Source organism: Danio rerio, chromosome 25 (genome assembly GCF_049306965.1).
Source record: "Danio rerio strain Tuebingen ecotype United States chromosome 25, GRCz12tu, whole genome shotgun sequence".
Classification (NCBI taxonomy): Eukaryota; Metazoa; Chordata; class Actinopteri; order Cypriniformes; family Danionidae; genus Danio; species Danio rerio.
The window spans coordinates 20,205,903-20,220,422 of NC_133200.1; the positions used below are offsets into that span (position 1 = coordinate 20,205,903).

At 32.2% G+C, this 14,520-nt stretch overlaps 2 protein-coding genes across 4 annotated transcripts; one reads left to right on the forward strand and one right to left on the reverse strand.

Annotated features, from left to right (window-relative positions):
- Positions 1 to 1,659: 1,659 nt before the first annotated feature.
- uqcc6 (ubiquinol-cytochrome c reductase complex assembly factor 6) lies at positions 1,660 to 3,421 on the reverse strand. Its single transcript, NM_001135573.2, is given in 3 exon segments — positions 1,660 to 1,985; positions 2,248 to 2,396; positions 3,310 to 3,421. Coding segments are annotated over 2 exon segments (198 nt in total). The 5' UTR covers positions 2,356 to 2,396; positions 3,310 to 3,421; the 3' UTR covers positions 1,660 to 1,895.
- A 430-nt stretch (positions 3,422 to 3,851) lies between these two features.
- Positions 3,852 to 14,266, forward strand: tdg.2 (thymine DNA glycosylase, tandem duplicate 2). 3 transcript variants are annotated; one of them, XM_682244.10, is made up of 11 exons: positions 3,852 to 3,964; positions 4,292 to 4,363; positions 5,257 to 5,438; positions 6,948 to 7,144; positions 7,419 to 7,488; positions 7,567 to 7,702; positions 7,927 to 8,009; positions 9,025 to 9,119; positions 9,195 to 9,366; positions 9,454 to 9,576; positions 11,322 to 14,266. In XM_682244.10, exons 2-11 carry the CDS (start codon positions 4,308 to 4,310, stop codon positions 11,408 to 11,410), a joined length of 1,203 nt encoding a protein of 400 aa, XP_687336.4. In that variant the 5' UTR covers positions 3,852 to 3,964; positions 4,292 to 4,307; the 3' UTR covers positions 11,411 to 14,266. The 3 variants fall into 3 exon arrangements, with proteins under 3 accessions (XP_687336.4, XP_009296251.2, XP_073799163.1); XM_009297976.5 differs by having other exon boundaries at positions 6,951 to 7,144; XM_073943062.1 differs by having other exon boundaries at positions 5,257 to 5,496; positions 11,322 to 11,798.
- The last annotated feature ends 254 nt before the right edge of the window (positions 14,267 to 14,520 follow it).

Consider the following 14,520-nt stretch of genomic DNA (forward strand, 5'->3'; position numbering starts at 1 on the left):
ATTATTGAAAAAACATAGCAGAAACCATTTTTGCAGCATAAAGTATTTTTTTAATACAGTCGATGTTTTTTTACTTTAAAAAAATCTGTGAAAATATGTAAGTAAAATCTCATATTGTTGTGATTACAGTCTTGTAGGCTGAAAGATTAAACCATTGTGTGAAAAACACAGTGACTGCTCGCCAGTTTTGAGGAATATGCGACACAGCAGGTTTAGTTGTAACAGGGTGTTACTATTAAGCCACACACAAACTAAACTAACAAAATATTTTTTAACTTTGAGTGTAAGGACAACTTTTTATATAAAAATGTTTTTTAATAGAATTATTTTTAATAGAAAAAAAATATTTTATTGCTAACAATGCAAATAAGGAGACACGGTGGTGCAGTACGTAGTGCTGTCGTCTCAGAGCAAGAAAGTCGCTGGTTCGAACCTCGCCTGGGTCAGTTGGCATTTCTGTGTGGAGTTTGCATGTTTTCCCCACTTTCATGTGGGTTTCCTCAGGGTGCTCCGGTTTCCCCCTCAAGTTCAAAGACATGCGGTATAGGTAAATTGGGCAAGCTAAAATTGTCCGTAGTGTATGTGTGTGAATGACTGTGTATGGGTGTTTTCCAATGATGGCATCCGCTGCATATGCTGGATAAGTTAGTGGTTCATTCTGCTGTGGCGACCCCAGATTAAGGGAGTAAGCCGAAAAGAAAAATGATGAATGAATAATGCAAATAAATGCATTGTATAATGATGCATAATAATATAAATAAATACAAATGTGTTTATCTAATATATAAATTAATGAATAAACATACTGTGCTATGTAGAATAAAAACAATTGAGTCAAATACCTAGGAAATTAGCTATTATTTAAAGTAAACTGGATTTAAATAAATTGTGTAAAATCTGCCTTTTTTAAGCATGTGCTACAACAGGAGTTCCCAAACTTTTCAGCCCGCAACCCCCAAAATGACAATGCCAGTGACTCGTGACCCCCAATATTCTCTGAGGTGGTGGTTATAAATACAGAAACCTTGTATGCAATGACGCACACACACCAATAGACCCAAGTCTATTCTTTGTTTTTTTATGTATGTCAGTGCTGTAAATGGGCTAGAAAGTTTAACCTGGTGTTATAAAATCAATCTGCTGCATCTGAAAGTATTGCTGTGCCTTTAGTATAATGTAATTACCAGAGAAGTCGCAATCCAATAGAACTATTAACTTTAAGCTACTATAGTAACTATATAGTTTATAGTAACTATAAACGACTATTTTTTCTCTTTAGCAGGTTATTGATAAAATACAGTAAGTCTTAAGGTTTAATAAAAACTGATTGATTTTTGAAAATCACCAGGCGACCCCCCTTCATTGTCCCGCGACCCCTCGGGGGGTCCCGACCCCCACTTTGAGAACCTCTGTGTTACAACTAACCCTCTGTCTGTTTTAACTTGCCACAGGTGGGGTAAATAGTACAATTTTTACTCCAGGCACTTTTGGCAATACTGCACAGAAACCATAGGTCCGGCGATCATACAATCAGTGTTCATTTGTGGAAGAGGCTTGTGTGTTGTTGGTTAAAAATATGGTTTGTCTAACCCCATTACTTGGCTCATTATTTGGCTAAAACCCAAAAGTGTTACTTTGTGGCCCGCTCTCCTCTACAAACTCATAATTCTGAGTATACAGAATGCAATTTAGATTTATCTCCCTGAATTGCAAGATACAGACTTGCAAAGTGGAGAAAAAAAGACAACATTTCAGAAGTTTATAATTTAAAGAACTTGCAGTTGGCATCAGAATTTTGTGATATAAAGTTTTAAATTATTTATTTAATGACAAAATCAAGATTTCATAGTCTATACATCATCTGCAGTCGATGTGACAAAAAAAAAATCAAATGGTCATTGTTTCTGAGAGTCCATCTGTCTTTCTTTCAAGCCGAGAAGTTCTGTTCGCAGTTCTCCAGGCTTTGGTGGAATCTCTGGAATGGACTATGATGAAAATAAATAAACATTATATTATTACAATCTATTTTACTTACGGCTTACAGTCAACATTAAATAGAAACTTACCTAATGTCCTTTTGTAATGCATATTTCTTTTACAAATTTTTTGTGATATAGGTATATTGTACTTTACAGTATATATGTAAAATTACTGAAATAAAATGGAGGTCAAATTATGATCCCTAAATCCCTAAAACAATCCATATAATTAAATAGCAGAAGGTCAAGGTTAAATTTGGAAACTTACTAGATCTGGACGGTAATAGTGGTGCACAACCTGTGCTCCAGCAAACATGGACAACACACTGGCTGCAAACATCCGCAGATATCTGGGCCAAGATACGCCTGCTGGCATCCTCAAAACTCTGATGTTATGCTAAGGATGAGAAATTTTACCTAAAGAAAGAGTAAAGTTTATTTGCTCTGGTCATGTTTAAAACCAATGTTGGGAGAATGTTAACTCATTACAATAGTTTTATATTGTTTAATCACTAATTTATTTAATAAAAACAACAACAACAACAAAACAATTAATTAATTATTAGAGTATTTATAAAGTTATAGAAAAACTGTAAAATTTTAAGTCATTTTTAGTTTTCTTTCTTACCCTCATAATGCATCTAGGTCCATTTTGACATAGAAGATAAATTAGATTATATTTAATTAGTTTCTTTTTTAAAGAAACATTTTACGTGTAGAAATATTTGTATAACTAATTTCTTTTCTAATTATGAATAAAGTTACATCAATGTCAAAACATTTTTGCTAAATATATTTCGCTTTCTCACACTTTTGTAATAGAATATTGCATATAAAATGACTGTGTGCCTAATAAACCACTGCCGCATTGATCACTTGTTTCATAAACAATAAATATTTCTAATATCTTGATCAATTTATTTAGTTTGAGCATTATTGCTCTTGTATTGATGTGGTTAGAAATATATTTGCCTAAATATCAATTATTATGCAATCAAGCGTTATTAATGTATAACTACATTTAATTAGCTCCCATTGATTATTATATGTCAATTATAATGTAAGCTTGCTAACCTTCAAATGGACCTTTTTTATTCTAAATGCTTATATAGTCTAAATGCAGGTATTCTTATAGGCGCATAAGAGTTTATTTAAATACATTTAAGCATTATTATACATATCTAACGACAAACGACTACAGTTTTGATGTAAGGTCATTTATCCCTAACGTTAGTTGTCTTGTAGCAAGAAAGAAAGCGCATGTGGTATCACATAAATGCTGTATTATAATTCCTAAATTTAGACAAAATTTGGAGAGACGTGTACTTACCTTGTTATGTTTAATATAAAAGTAACATTACAGCGTAGTTTTGCTGTTAGACATTCACCCGTAAATGTTCTTGTCACATATCGCACACGCTTGCTCTGGGTCTATTGTACATTACTTTTGTCAAAGGGAGTTCTGACTTTATTATTTGCACTATTTTTTATTAAGAAATCAATCAAAACATATTAAATCAGTTCACCTAACGATTTATTACACTTTCATTTAAACATTGGTGTTTTAATGCACAACATAAAATTTTAAAGATAAATCTGTGATTAACAAAATACGATTCCCCCCTTTGTAAATAATGGTAGCATCTAATAACGTGAAGCCAGATATAAAACGACGTTTTATTACATAAAAGTATAGATTTACGATCTGCACGAATGATACCTCATATCAATGCTTTAACGTATTCATGTTATAACAGCTGTCTATGATAAATAAAAGAAAATAAAAAGCTAAAAATCCACTACCAACTATCTAAGTGCGTCGGTCTTATCAAAACAGGGACTTTTATTTTGAACTTAGCCTTTACCTTTGTTGACATATGTACCTACACCGGCTTCATTCATCATGTGTAGCATCATTTAGCTCCTATTTTCCTACACTAAACACTGATATGTGTAAGAAAAGGTCTGAAGAAAATATATGACAGGTAAGATTTATAAACCTAGTGCATAAAAATAAGTCTTTAGATTACGAAATATGTTTTAGTGCTTGTTTGCGACCACTGACTGGTCCACACAGCTTTAGCTTATTGAGTGAGATTCATCTATAACTCGACATAAAAAATACTCGTAGAAATGAACCCAAATATATTTCTAGTGAATTTAGCAGTGTTTTAAGTTATGTTGTAAGGTTTAGCTGATATGCCAACTCTGCTGAAAATGAGACTCGTGTAGCAGAAAAGATGAAACAAAGGGAGGTGTGGTTTGGCAGATGGGATATCAGTAACATAAACATGAATATTAATCTGTTAAAGTAAACCACCAAATAAGATGGAAGAAAGGCAGTATTCCTCTCTGACGGCTCCAATGGATTATCTTCAGTACTGGTGAGTTTTTATAATCCAAAGATCCAAAAAGAGCTTATTTTCAATAAATATAAGAATAAGTAGTCATTTTGTGATTATGAGCCCAACAAATGCAATCAAAATGGGATAAGAAGTTGTAAGTTTAATGGTATCAAAAGCAACCCTCATGTTATATTGTAATTAATTTAAATAATGCATATAAGTTACAGTTGAAGTCAGAATTATTAGCCCCCCTAAATTATTAGCCCCCGTTTATTATTTTCCCCAATTTCTGTTTAACGGGAAGAAGATTTTTTTAACACATTTCTAAACATAATAGTTTTAATAACTCATTTCTAATAACTGATTTATTTTATCTTTGCAATGATCACAGTACATAACATTTTACTAGATATTTTTCAACACACTTCTTAACAGCTTAAAGTGACATTTAAAGGCTTAATTAGGTTAACTAGGCAGTTTAGGGTAATTAGGCAAGTTATTGTATGATGATGGTTTGTTCTGTAAACTATTGAAAAAAATATAACTTAAATGGGCTAATAATTTTGACCTTAAATATGTTTTTTTTTTTTAATTAAAAACTTATTTTATTCTAGCTGAAATAAAACAAATAAGACTTACTCCAGAAGAAAAAATATTATCAGACATACTGTGAAAATTTCCTTGCTCTGTTAAACATAATTTGGGAAATATTAAAACACAAAAATCAAAGGGGGGCTAATAACTCTGTCTTCAACTGTATAGTAAAATGATATATATATATATATATATTCTTAATAAGTATACAACATTCTAATAAGCCAATTAGTTCATATTTAATTGTAAGTTATGTGTGAAAATACTGACAAGAAACAATGAGGTTATTTTTTTATTTAATTTTTAAGTGCAGTGTTTTCCTCTTCAATATTTCTCAGGTACCAAAGCAACCCTCAGCAGTACCAGGCTGAGCAGGTGCCACAGTACCAGCAGCTAGTCAATGCCAGCCAGTACACAGAGAGACCCATGGAGGAAAAAATCATGACTGATTTATCTGTGCATCAAGACCCATATCAGGATCAACCTCAACAGTTTCAACAGCTCCCTGTCCAAGCACCAGGTACGACTTATTTTCTCCTTACAATATATCTAGAGATATTTCTTCAGTCCAGTGTTAGGTAAGTTACTTCTAAAAAGCAATTAGGTACTTCATGATCAATAAAAGTGTATTTAAATGACTTGTTACTTACTATGTCAGAAAAGTAACTCAATTACTCAGTACGTTGTTTTACTTTATTACTTTACCCAATACTATTTAAAATCCCTAAAAATCTAAACACACAGGCATTAGAAATTAATTTCTTTACATTTGTGTCAAGCAGGACCACTTTGTTTATTAAAAGTGTAACTGGAATATTAATAAATGTGATATACAGTACTGTGCTAGTCTTTGGCCACCATTAGATTCCGTCACCTTAAAATTATAAGGTTCTATCTGATATTTTTGTTATATTTGAGTTTTTCTTATTAAATGACAACTTATTTACATTATGGGATGTTTTTTTATTAGTTGTTTAAATTTCAAGACCTTTTATTTAAAAAGCAAACCTTACATGCATACTGTTTGCTATGGAATGCAAAAACTTTGATGTTCAATATCTCAAAATTATTCAGAACGCAGATAGAACCTTATAATTCCAAGGGGATGATTTGTCATTTTAGTATAATTATTTATATTTATTTATTTATAATATAGTATACAAATTTCTTGCTCATCACCTGAACAGAAACAATATTTATAGATAAGTATATTGATCATGAAATTATATGATATTTATAAATATTCAGGATATTTATAGACAAAAACAGCTAAAGCAGTCATGAAATGGCCTCCACAGTGTCCCGATCTTAATATGGTATTATAGAGGCAGTATGGGATTGCCTGGAAACAGGGGGGGGAACACATTTAGATGAACTTTGGTCTGTTATATGAAGTCGTCTCACACTATATACTTTCTTTTTTTAGCAGGAGCCATTTTATTCTGAAAACAGTCTATTGTTTTTTCAAATTTTGTGTAAAAACTTATTTTCTATCTGTTTAAATTTTATTTTTATGCAGAGGTTAAACTGTTCAGGGACCAAAACTTTTAAAGTAACAACACCATATTTCATTCCTCACCATTTTCTGTCATTAATTTCTGACTCAATTCATTGTTTTTAAGCTTGTTCAATAAAAGCTGAAAAGTAAAATTATTCTGCAAAATATATTTGTATTTTGTTACTCTGCTTCCCTGAAACATTGAATCCAGAACTGTTGAGTTTATTTACAGTATTTAGAGCAAGTACATTATAAATTACTCTAGTTAAGTTACTTAAAAAATGAAAAGTAATCCCTTAGTTAACTTTTTATGTACAGTTATTACTTGATTACTAATTAAATCCAACACTGCTGCAGCCCATTTTATAAAGCTTAAAGAAATTTGTAGCACTCCAAATGATTATGATATCATTTTGCTACAGGTGTGTAGAGCCAAGAATTAAAAATAAACAAAAGGACAGCATATAATGCACTTTATAAAATAATAACTGTTTATAAATATGTAGTTCACCTTATTTAATGTCTGTTTAGCAGCTATTCCAGTGACTCCTGCTAAAGGAAAGAAACGGGGGAGGCCTCGTAAAGGGGAAGAAAGGGAAAAGACAGAAGCTGAAGAGTCAGCCAAGAAAGCGAAGAGGACATTAGATCGGTTCAACGGCATGTCGGTGGAGGAAGTCATGGCTCGAAAGCTACCAGACGTCATCACACATAACCTTGACATGCTGATTGTGAGTTTTATTATAGATTTTAATTACTTTAAAACTTATAAATTGTTTTTTTTATTAATATATAAATCATGATATGATGATGATAAATTATATAGTAATGCAAGTTAGCATTTAGAGTATATATATATATATATATATATATATATATATATATATATATATATATATATATATATATATATATATATAGTTTTTTTAAGTTTTATAGTTGATTGATTTGATACATAACATAGCAAACAGTTTTTTATTGTACTAATATTGTTTCTTTTAATAGATTGGCATCAACCCTGGACTGTTGTCAGCCTATAAGGGAAGGCATTATCCAAATCCTGGGAACCATTTTTGTATGTATAATTAGTTGATTTAATTTGTCATAAAATAAGTTTATTCTTGTCTTTGATCATCTACTGACTGTCTCATAGGGAAGTGCTTGTTTCTCTCTGGTCTGACTAATGAACAGCTCAACCACATGCATGATCAGACACTACCTGAACACTACGGCATTGGTTTCACCAATATGGTGGAGAGGACCACCCCTGGGAGTAAAGACCTTTCAAAGTAAGGTTTCAACTTTGGGAATTTTGCATTAGAGTGAAAGAAGTTTCAATCCAGACCTCGAACTTAGCTAAAGTTGGTCTAACAGAATCACCATGTAGACCGGCAGAAATTTGTGAGAGCTGGCAGTTTACACCAGTCTGCACCGGTGATAATGTGACAGTATCCTAAAATGAGATTTTAAGACCTAAGATGCTTGGTGTTGACTACGTTACACTATTTTGCAGCAAAGAGATCCGTGAAGGAGGCCACCAGCTTTTGGAAAAGCTCCAGACATACAGACCTTTAATTGCTGTGTTCAATGGAAAATGTAAGTCTTTGCTCCTGTTTATGCCTGCTATTTTGATAACAATGCAAAATATGTGAGTAAACGGCATCTGAAAGGGTTTGAGCTTGTCGAAATGGTTTGAGCTGGTCTGAGCTTCCAGAGGTAGTCCAAACACATTTGATCAGATTTCTTTAAAAGGGTACTTCACCAAAAACTCAAAAATTTCCTCAAATAGTATCTCAAGTACAGTAGTAGTTCTAAACTTATTTGATTTTTTTTTCATCCGTTGGACAACAAACAAGATATTCTGTAGAATGTTGGGGGAAAAACGAGCCATTGTCATCCTAAATGGGAACAAAAGGTACTATGGAAGTAATGGTTGTTTTTTCCATCCAACATTCATCAGTATATCTTCCTCTGTGTTCAGCAGAAGAAATAAACTCAAACAGGTTTGGAACAAGTGGAGGGTGAGTAAATGATGGACTATTGGAATGTTTTGTCTGAAAGTGTAACAAAACAAGAAATTTATACTTTGCTGTATTGTACCAAAACTATCATTGATTAAAAATTGTGATGCCATCCACATAATTTTCACTCATTTGCTTTCCTGCTCACTCAAAAGCCACGTAGCATGGGTTCGTTCCGTTAAGTAGTACTCTGGGGTTAAACTAAACGCTTAGATAAAAGTATTGGGTTGTAGTGGGGAGAGCTGCACAATATATCAAAATATTGCAAACGTTCATATCGTGATAAACATATTGCAGTGTTTTGCAACACAAAAGTATTTGTACCTGCCATTAGCACAACCTCTGAAAGAGTTTATTGCACATCTTTTAAAATATTAAATATCGTATTACATATCAAATATATTGCATTATTTTTGCATGCCATCACATTGCATATTTCTCTTTCTATATTGTACATCCCTAGTAGAGTGTGACAAAATAAAAGAAACTGATGTCAACAAAATCTGCCACAAGTGTTCACATTTGTACGCTTATTGATTTTAAGTCTAAACTTCCTTATCTATCTTGTAACTTGTTCCTAAATATTTCAGGTATTTATGAAATATTTTGCAAGGAGATTTTTGGAGTCAAGGCCAAGAACTTAGAGTTCGGATTGCAGCCGTACAAAGTCCCAGAAACGGAGACGGTACGAGTTTCTATTATAAAAGCACTCGCTTGTTTATTTTTTAGTTGCATTTTAACTAGTTACGTTGTTGTCCAGGTTTGCTATCTGATGCCATCCTCAAGCCCGCGCTGTGCCCAGTTTCCTCGTGCTCAGGACAAAGTGCACTTCTACATCAAGCTAAAAGAGCTCAGGGATCAGCTGAAGGGAGTGACCAAGACTCAGGAGATCCAGGAGACAAACTACAGCTTCGATCTGAATCTGGCCAAAGGTTAAAACAGCTTCAGTTTTGCTATTTGAAACAGTTTTTTTTTTTTATTAATGTGCTAACGAAATTTATTTTCATTGTTTATTTTAGAGGATGCCAAAAGAATGGCAATCAAAGAAGAGCAGAATGACCCTGGGTACGAGGAGACCTGTGCTCATGGGTCGTGGGGGGAACCACAGCAAGCGTTTGGAGTCCATCCTTCTACAAATACAGGTACATCAATTAACGTTTGATGGTGTGCTCCTGAAGGCCCTGATATACTCGTGAGCATTAAACTGATTATATGTAATCTTGATTACATAATCAGATTGCAAAAATCAAGTACTTGTAATTAGATTACTTTTTAAAACAATCGTAATCGGTCTACAGTTACTTTTTATGGATTACATGTCATGTTTATTTAATCTCTTAATTTTTCTCTTTTTTACGTTGATATTTGTTCTTAATAATAATAATATTTTTTGGTAGAGAGGGGGAGGGGTGTGAAATCGTGGAGATTCTGCCACAAAAATTAGCGACATTTTTTATATGTACATAATTTTAACCTCTTAAGGCTCAAGGTGTTTTTACATGATTTGTTTTTAGCTTATTGGAACCTAATTAGAATAAAAACCTAAGTATCATCTTTTGATATAATGTACTTCTAGAAAACAATGATGTCCATATATGTGGACTTGTGGTCTGAATTGACATAAAACACTTTTTACTGACTGTTTTTTTTAATGCATATTTTACATAGAAATTTATTTTGAACAGGTTTTGACTATAAGAGAGTAAAAACAAAAAAAATCCCATTTTGGACAGTTAAAAATAGAGTTTGGGACATTTAATATGCTGCAAAACAGTTGCAGTATGCTACTGTATGTCTCTAACAAAATGTAAAACATTCAAAGTATTTTAAATAGCCACTTAAGAGCTAAAATGTGCTGTACAAGCATGTGGCCACTAAGCCCTAGTAGGTTAAAATAAACTGTAAGTCTGTTTTATTCAGTGTTACTATAAGCAAACAATATCATCAAGGTATATTAGTGATAGTATTTTAAAGTACATTGTGCATTTTAAAAAGAAGCTGTTTAGTCCGTCATAAAGAATGGAATATATTGTTATTTTGCATCTGTCAGAATAGTACACGATTATCCTACGATTATCCTACTTGAATATTAGTGACATCAAATCTAAATGTAATCCAAAAGTAATCTGACTACTTCACAATGAATATGTAATCTAAGAGAACATATTACTGATTACAAATGTTGTCTTGTTATTTATAATCTGTAAATGATTACAATTCATAAGTATTCTAACCAGCTCAAGGCAAAAGTGTTCATCGCTGCATGATTTCCTCTCCACAACAAAATAAACAGAAGAGAACAATGACAGTGGTACGGATAAATTTGCTTGAGCTCCGCAATTCATCACTCCAATCTTGTCATGCTATAGTAATTCATGTCGTAAAGTCGATTTAGTTTAATTTTAAAAGCATCTATCATTTTCTTTTGCATTTTAAAATTGTAATTATTAAACAATAGCCTAAAATATATCACCAAATGTACACAACTGTGAATAATTGCCAGTATAGTCAATTAAAGCAAAATCAGAACAAGGATGCAAAGAGGAGAATAAAAAAAAGATGCTAGAACACACAAAGTCTATTCCTACCCTCCTTTACATCTGTAATGGTTATACAGTGAGGAGTTTAACATTGAAAGCTTTATGATTGTGCCTAGTTGGTTTATTTCTAAGTTTATTGTTTTAGTCATAAACTGTATGTTTTTTTCTAAGACTACTGGAGAGAGGAATATATAACTTTAGTGTCTGAAACTGAAAATTGAAGCTGTTTTACAGTAACAAGTATATCAGGGCTGTATTTGCAAAATTAGCTCTGTAAATATTGTTTACAACAGTAATATAAACATTTTTAATTATTGGGTGCTTATAATGATGCTGGAAATCTTTAGACCAGGTAATGGATGACCGGTGGACAATGCAGCCATTTGCAGAGCAGATTCCAGACATCAGATGTAGCAACAACACCCGAACAAGCTAAGAAAAAAAAGTTGATGCACAAAGACTGTTGTCTACACTGCATATACAGAGAAGGACCAACAAAACATTTTTTTTGTACTGTTTTTATTTTATATTTTAATACGTTACGAGGTGTTACATTATTTAATGTGTGTGATTTCAGTGTGTGTAACATAACTTTGTTACTTGAGTGAACATTTCTGATTAAGACATGTTCATTTTGTGCCTCTATTTTTTATTTATTTTTTAAGGAAACTTCAATTACATCGTTCAAAACTTTGGGGTATTGTAATATTTTATTTAAAAAATAAATTTTATTGAAGTACAGTTGAAGTCAGAATTGTTAGCCTCCCTTTAATTTTTTTTTCTTTTAACATATTTCCTAACTTATGTTTACTAGAGCAAGGCAATTTTCACAGTATGTCTGATAATATTTTTTCTTCTGGAGAAAGTCTTATTTTTTTATTTCGGATGGTATAAAACCAGTTTTAAAATTTTTTAACACCATTTTAAGGACAAGATTATAAGCCCCCTTAAGCTATTTTTTCGATAGTCTACAGAACAAACCATCATTATACAATAACTTGCCTAATTACCCTAACCTGCCTAGTTAACTTAATTAACCTTTTTAAGCCTTTAAATGTCACTTTAAGTTGTATAGAAGTTTCTTGAAAAATATCTAGTCAAATATTTTTTCTATCATTATGGCAAAAATAAAATAAATCAGTTATTAGAACTGAGTTATTAAAACTATTATGTTTAGAAATGTGTTGAAAAAAAATCTTCTCTACGTTAAACAGAAATTGGGGCGAAAAAATAAACAGGGGGGCTAATAATTCTGATTCATCTGTATGCATTAAATGGGTAGTTCTTGCAAAAAGACAATGTCTTCCATGCATGAACGAAGCATTCTCCTGTAGTGAATCCATGGGGTTTTGTAAGAAAATATCCAAATGTAAAACTTTATAAAGCATTTTGTGTGATTTCTAATGATTTTACACTTTGTCCCGAGGCTTTGGAGTGTGTTTTGAGAAAACCCAGAAGCTTTCGAGGAGCCGTATCAAGGCTTGTATCGTTTTGGAGAAATGATGTCATTTATGACATCCGAAGTCTCATTTTCACCTGACTGGTTGAGGAAATAGTTTAAATGTGTTCGAATAACATAAGCACACTAACTTTCCATTTAGTCGCTGCCACCTCCTGTTTTAAAATAATAATATTGTGATATTAAATCATTATTAAATAATAATATAATAAATAACTTTTTTTTTTTTTGCTGGTTCATCTTCAGCTGGGTCAGTTGGCATTTCTGTATGGAGCTTGCATGTTCTCCCTGTGTTGGCGTGGGTTTCCTCCGGGTGCTCCGGTTTCCCCCACAGTCCAAAGACATGCGGTATAGATGAATTAAATAAGACAAATTGGCCGTAGTGTATGTGTGTGATTGAGAGTGTATGTTTGCAGCTGGAAGAGCATCCGCTGTGAAAAACATGTGCTGGATAAGTTTGGCGGTTCATTCCGCTGTGGCGACCCCAGATTAACAAAGGGACTAAGCCTAAAAGAAAACGAACGAACGAATGAATGAATGAATGAATGAATGAATGAATGTTAAGTGCCACTAGCTGTACAGGAGGCTGAGTAGCACATGCACTGTTAGGACAAACATAGAAACACAGTGAAGAAAGATAACCAAAACAAAGCCAACCAAAAAAAAAAATTAAACAGACTTCTCTTGGCTTTTTTGAAAGTTTTTCTTATAAATCCTTGTTTTGTACTTTTCTACTTGCTTTATTTGTCATAATGGCTTTATACTCCTGTCCTTTTGGTATCGCTAAATGTACTAAAACAATATTTGTAAAGAAGAAGACAAAGTCAACTTCACTTAGAAGTTACACAAACTGTTTTTAAAGATTTAAATATGGAATTTTATTTAACAAAACTGCATTGATTCGCTACAGGAGATCTTTATTCACCCCGTGGTGCCCTGTGAGATACATAGGCTTGGTTGTACTTTTTTTTTTTTTTTGGACTATAGAAGTAAAAACTGCCAAAAAAGCCATTCAGGATGCTTTAAGGGTGAGTAAATCATGGGCTAATTTCATTTAGGGGGAAACTAACTATTTAATTAGAGGAAAAGTGATTTTTAATGTTACAAAAGGTTCAACTTTTACTACATCCACTTTAATTCATCAAAGCAAATTCTGAAAGACAGTCAAAAGGACACATCTGTAATCAACGAAGATAATAAAAAATGTTTCCTGAGCATTAAATTGAGGATCATGTGACCATGAAGACTGGAAAAGTGATGCTTAAAAAAAGTTATTATTTTGTTTTATTTTGTTTTATCAAATAAATGCAGCCTTGTTAAGTATAACTGACTTCTTTTAAAAATATTACCAGCCCCAAAATTTTGAAAGTTTTTTTTTTTTATTGCTCCTTTGTTATTGGGATTATTTAGAGAAGACCTCATATTTGAAAATTTCAGTGCAAAAAAATAAAAAATCCTAATGCAAACCACTGCTGGACTCTGGAAGAGGTTTATCACTGTGCATGTCCTCATTGCATGGATATAGTAGTATTGCAGACGGCATGTTCAGTACCACATGATGGTGCTTTTTGGATACCAATCACTCTGTTTACCTCATTCTGAACGGTGTTTTTAGACTTTTTAGAGTTGTGTTTTGTTATTTGTTATATCAGTGTGCATATTTGTTAAGTACCATTTATATACTTGTTTTGTTACATTGTAATAATCTGGCCACATTGTTGCTGTGAAAAGTCTGTACTATGTATGACATTCTGTAAGTTGTATTTTATTTTTTATATGCAAGTGTTACTAATGATATGGTTATAGGGCTGAATAAAAGCAAATATGATGAAAGCGTGAAATCAAACATTTCTCATTCATCTAAAATAAAAGCTGTGATAATTAGTGTTGGATAAACGATGGAGAAAAATGTTCTTATTTACAGTTTACAGTATTTACAGTTGCACGTGTCCCTATATTTACGACATTATAACGTTATGACTACACTATTAATATATAATTTAACTCTTATTTTAGATATATTAATAATTCTTTAATTTAAGCTTGATTTATTTATGTAAGACGACATTAAATATATATATATAAAT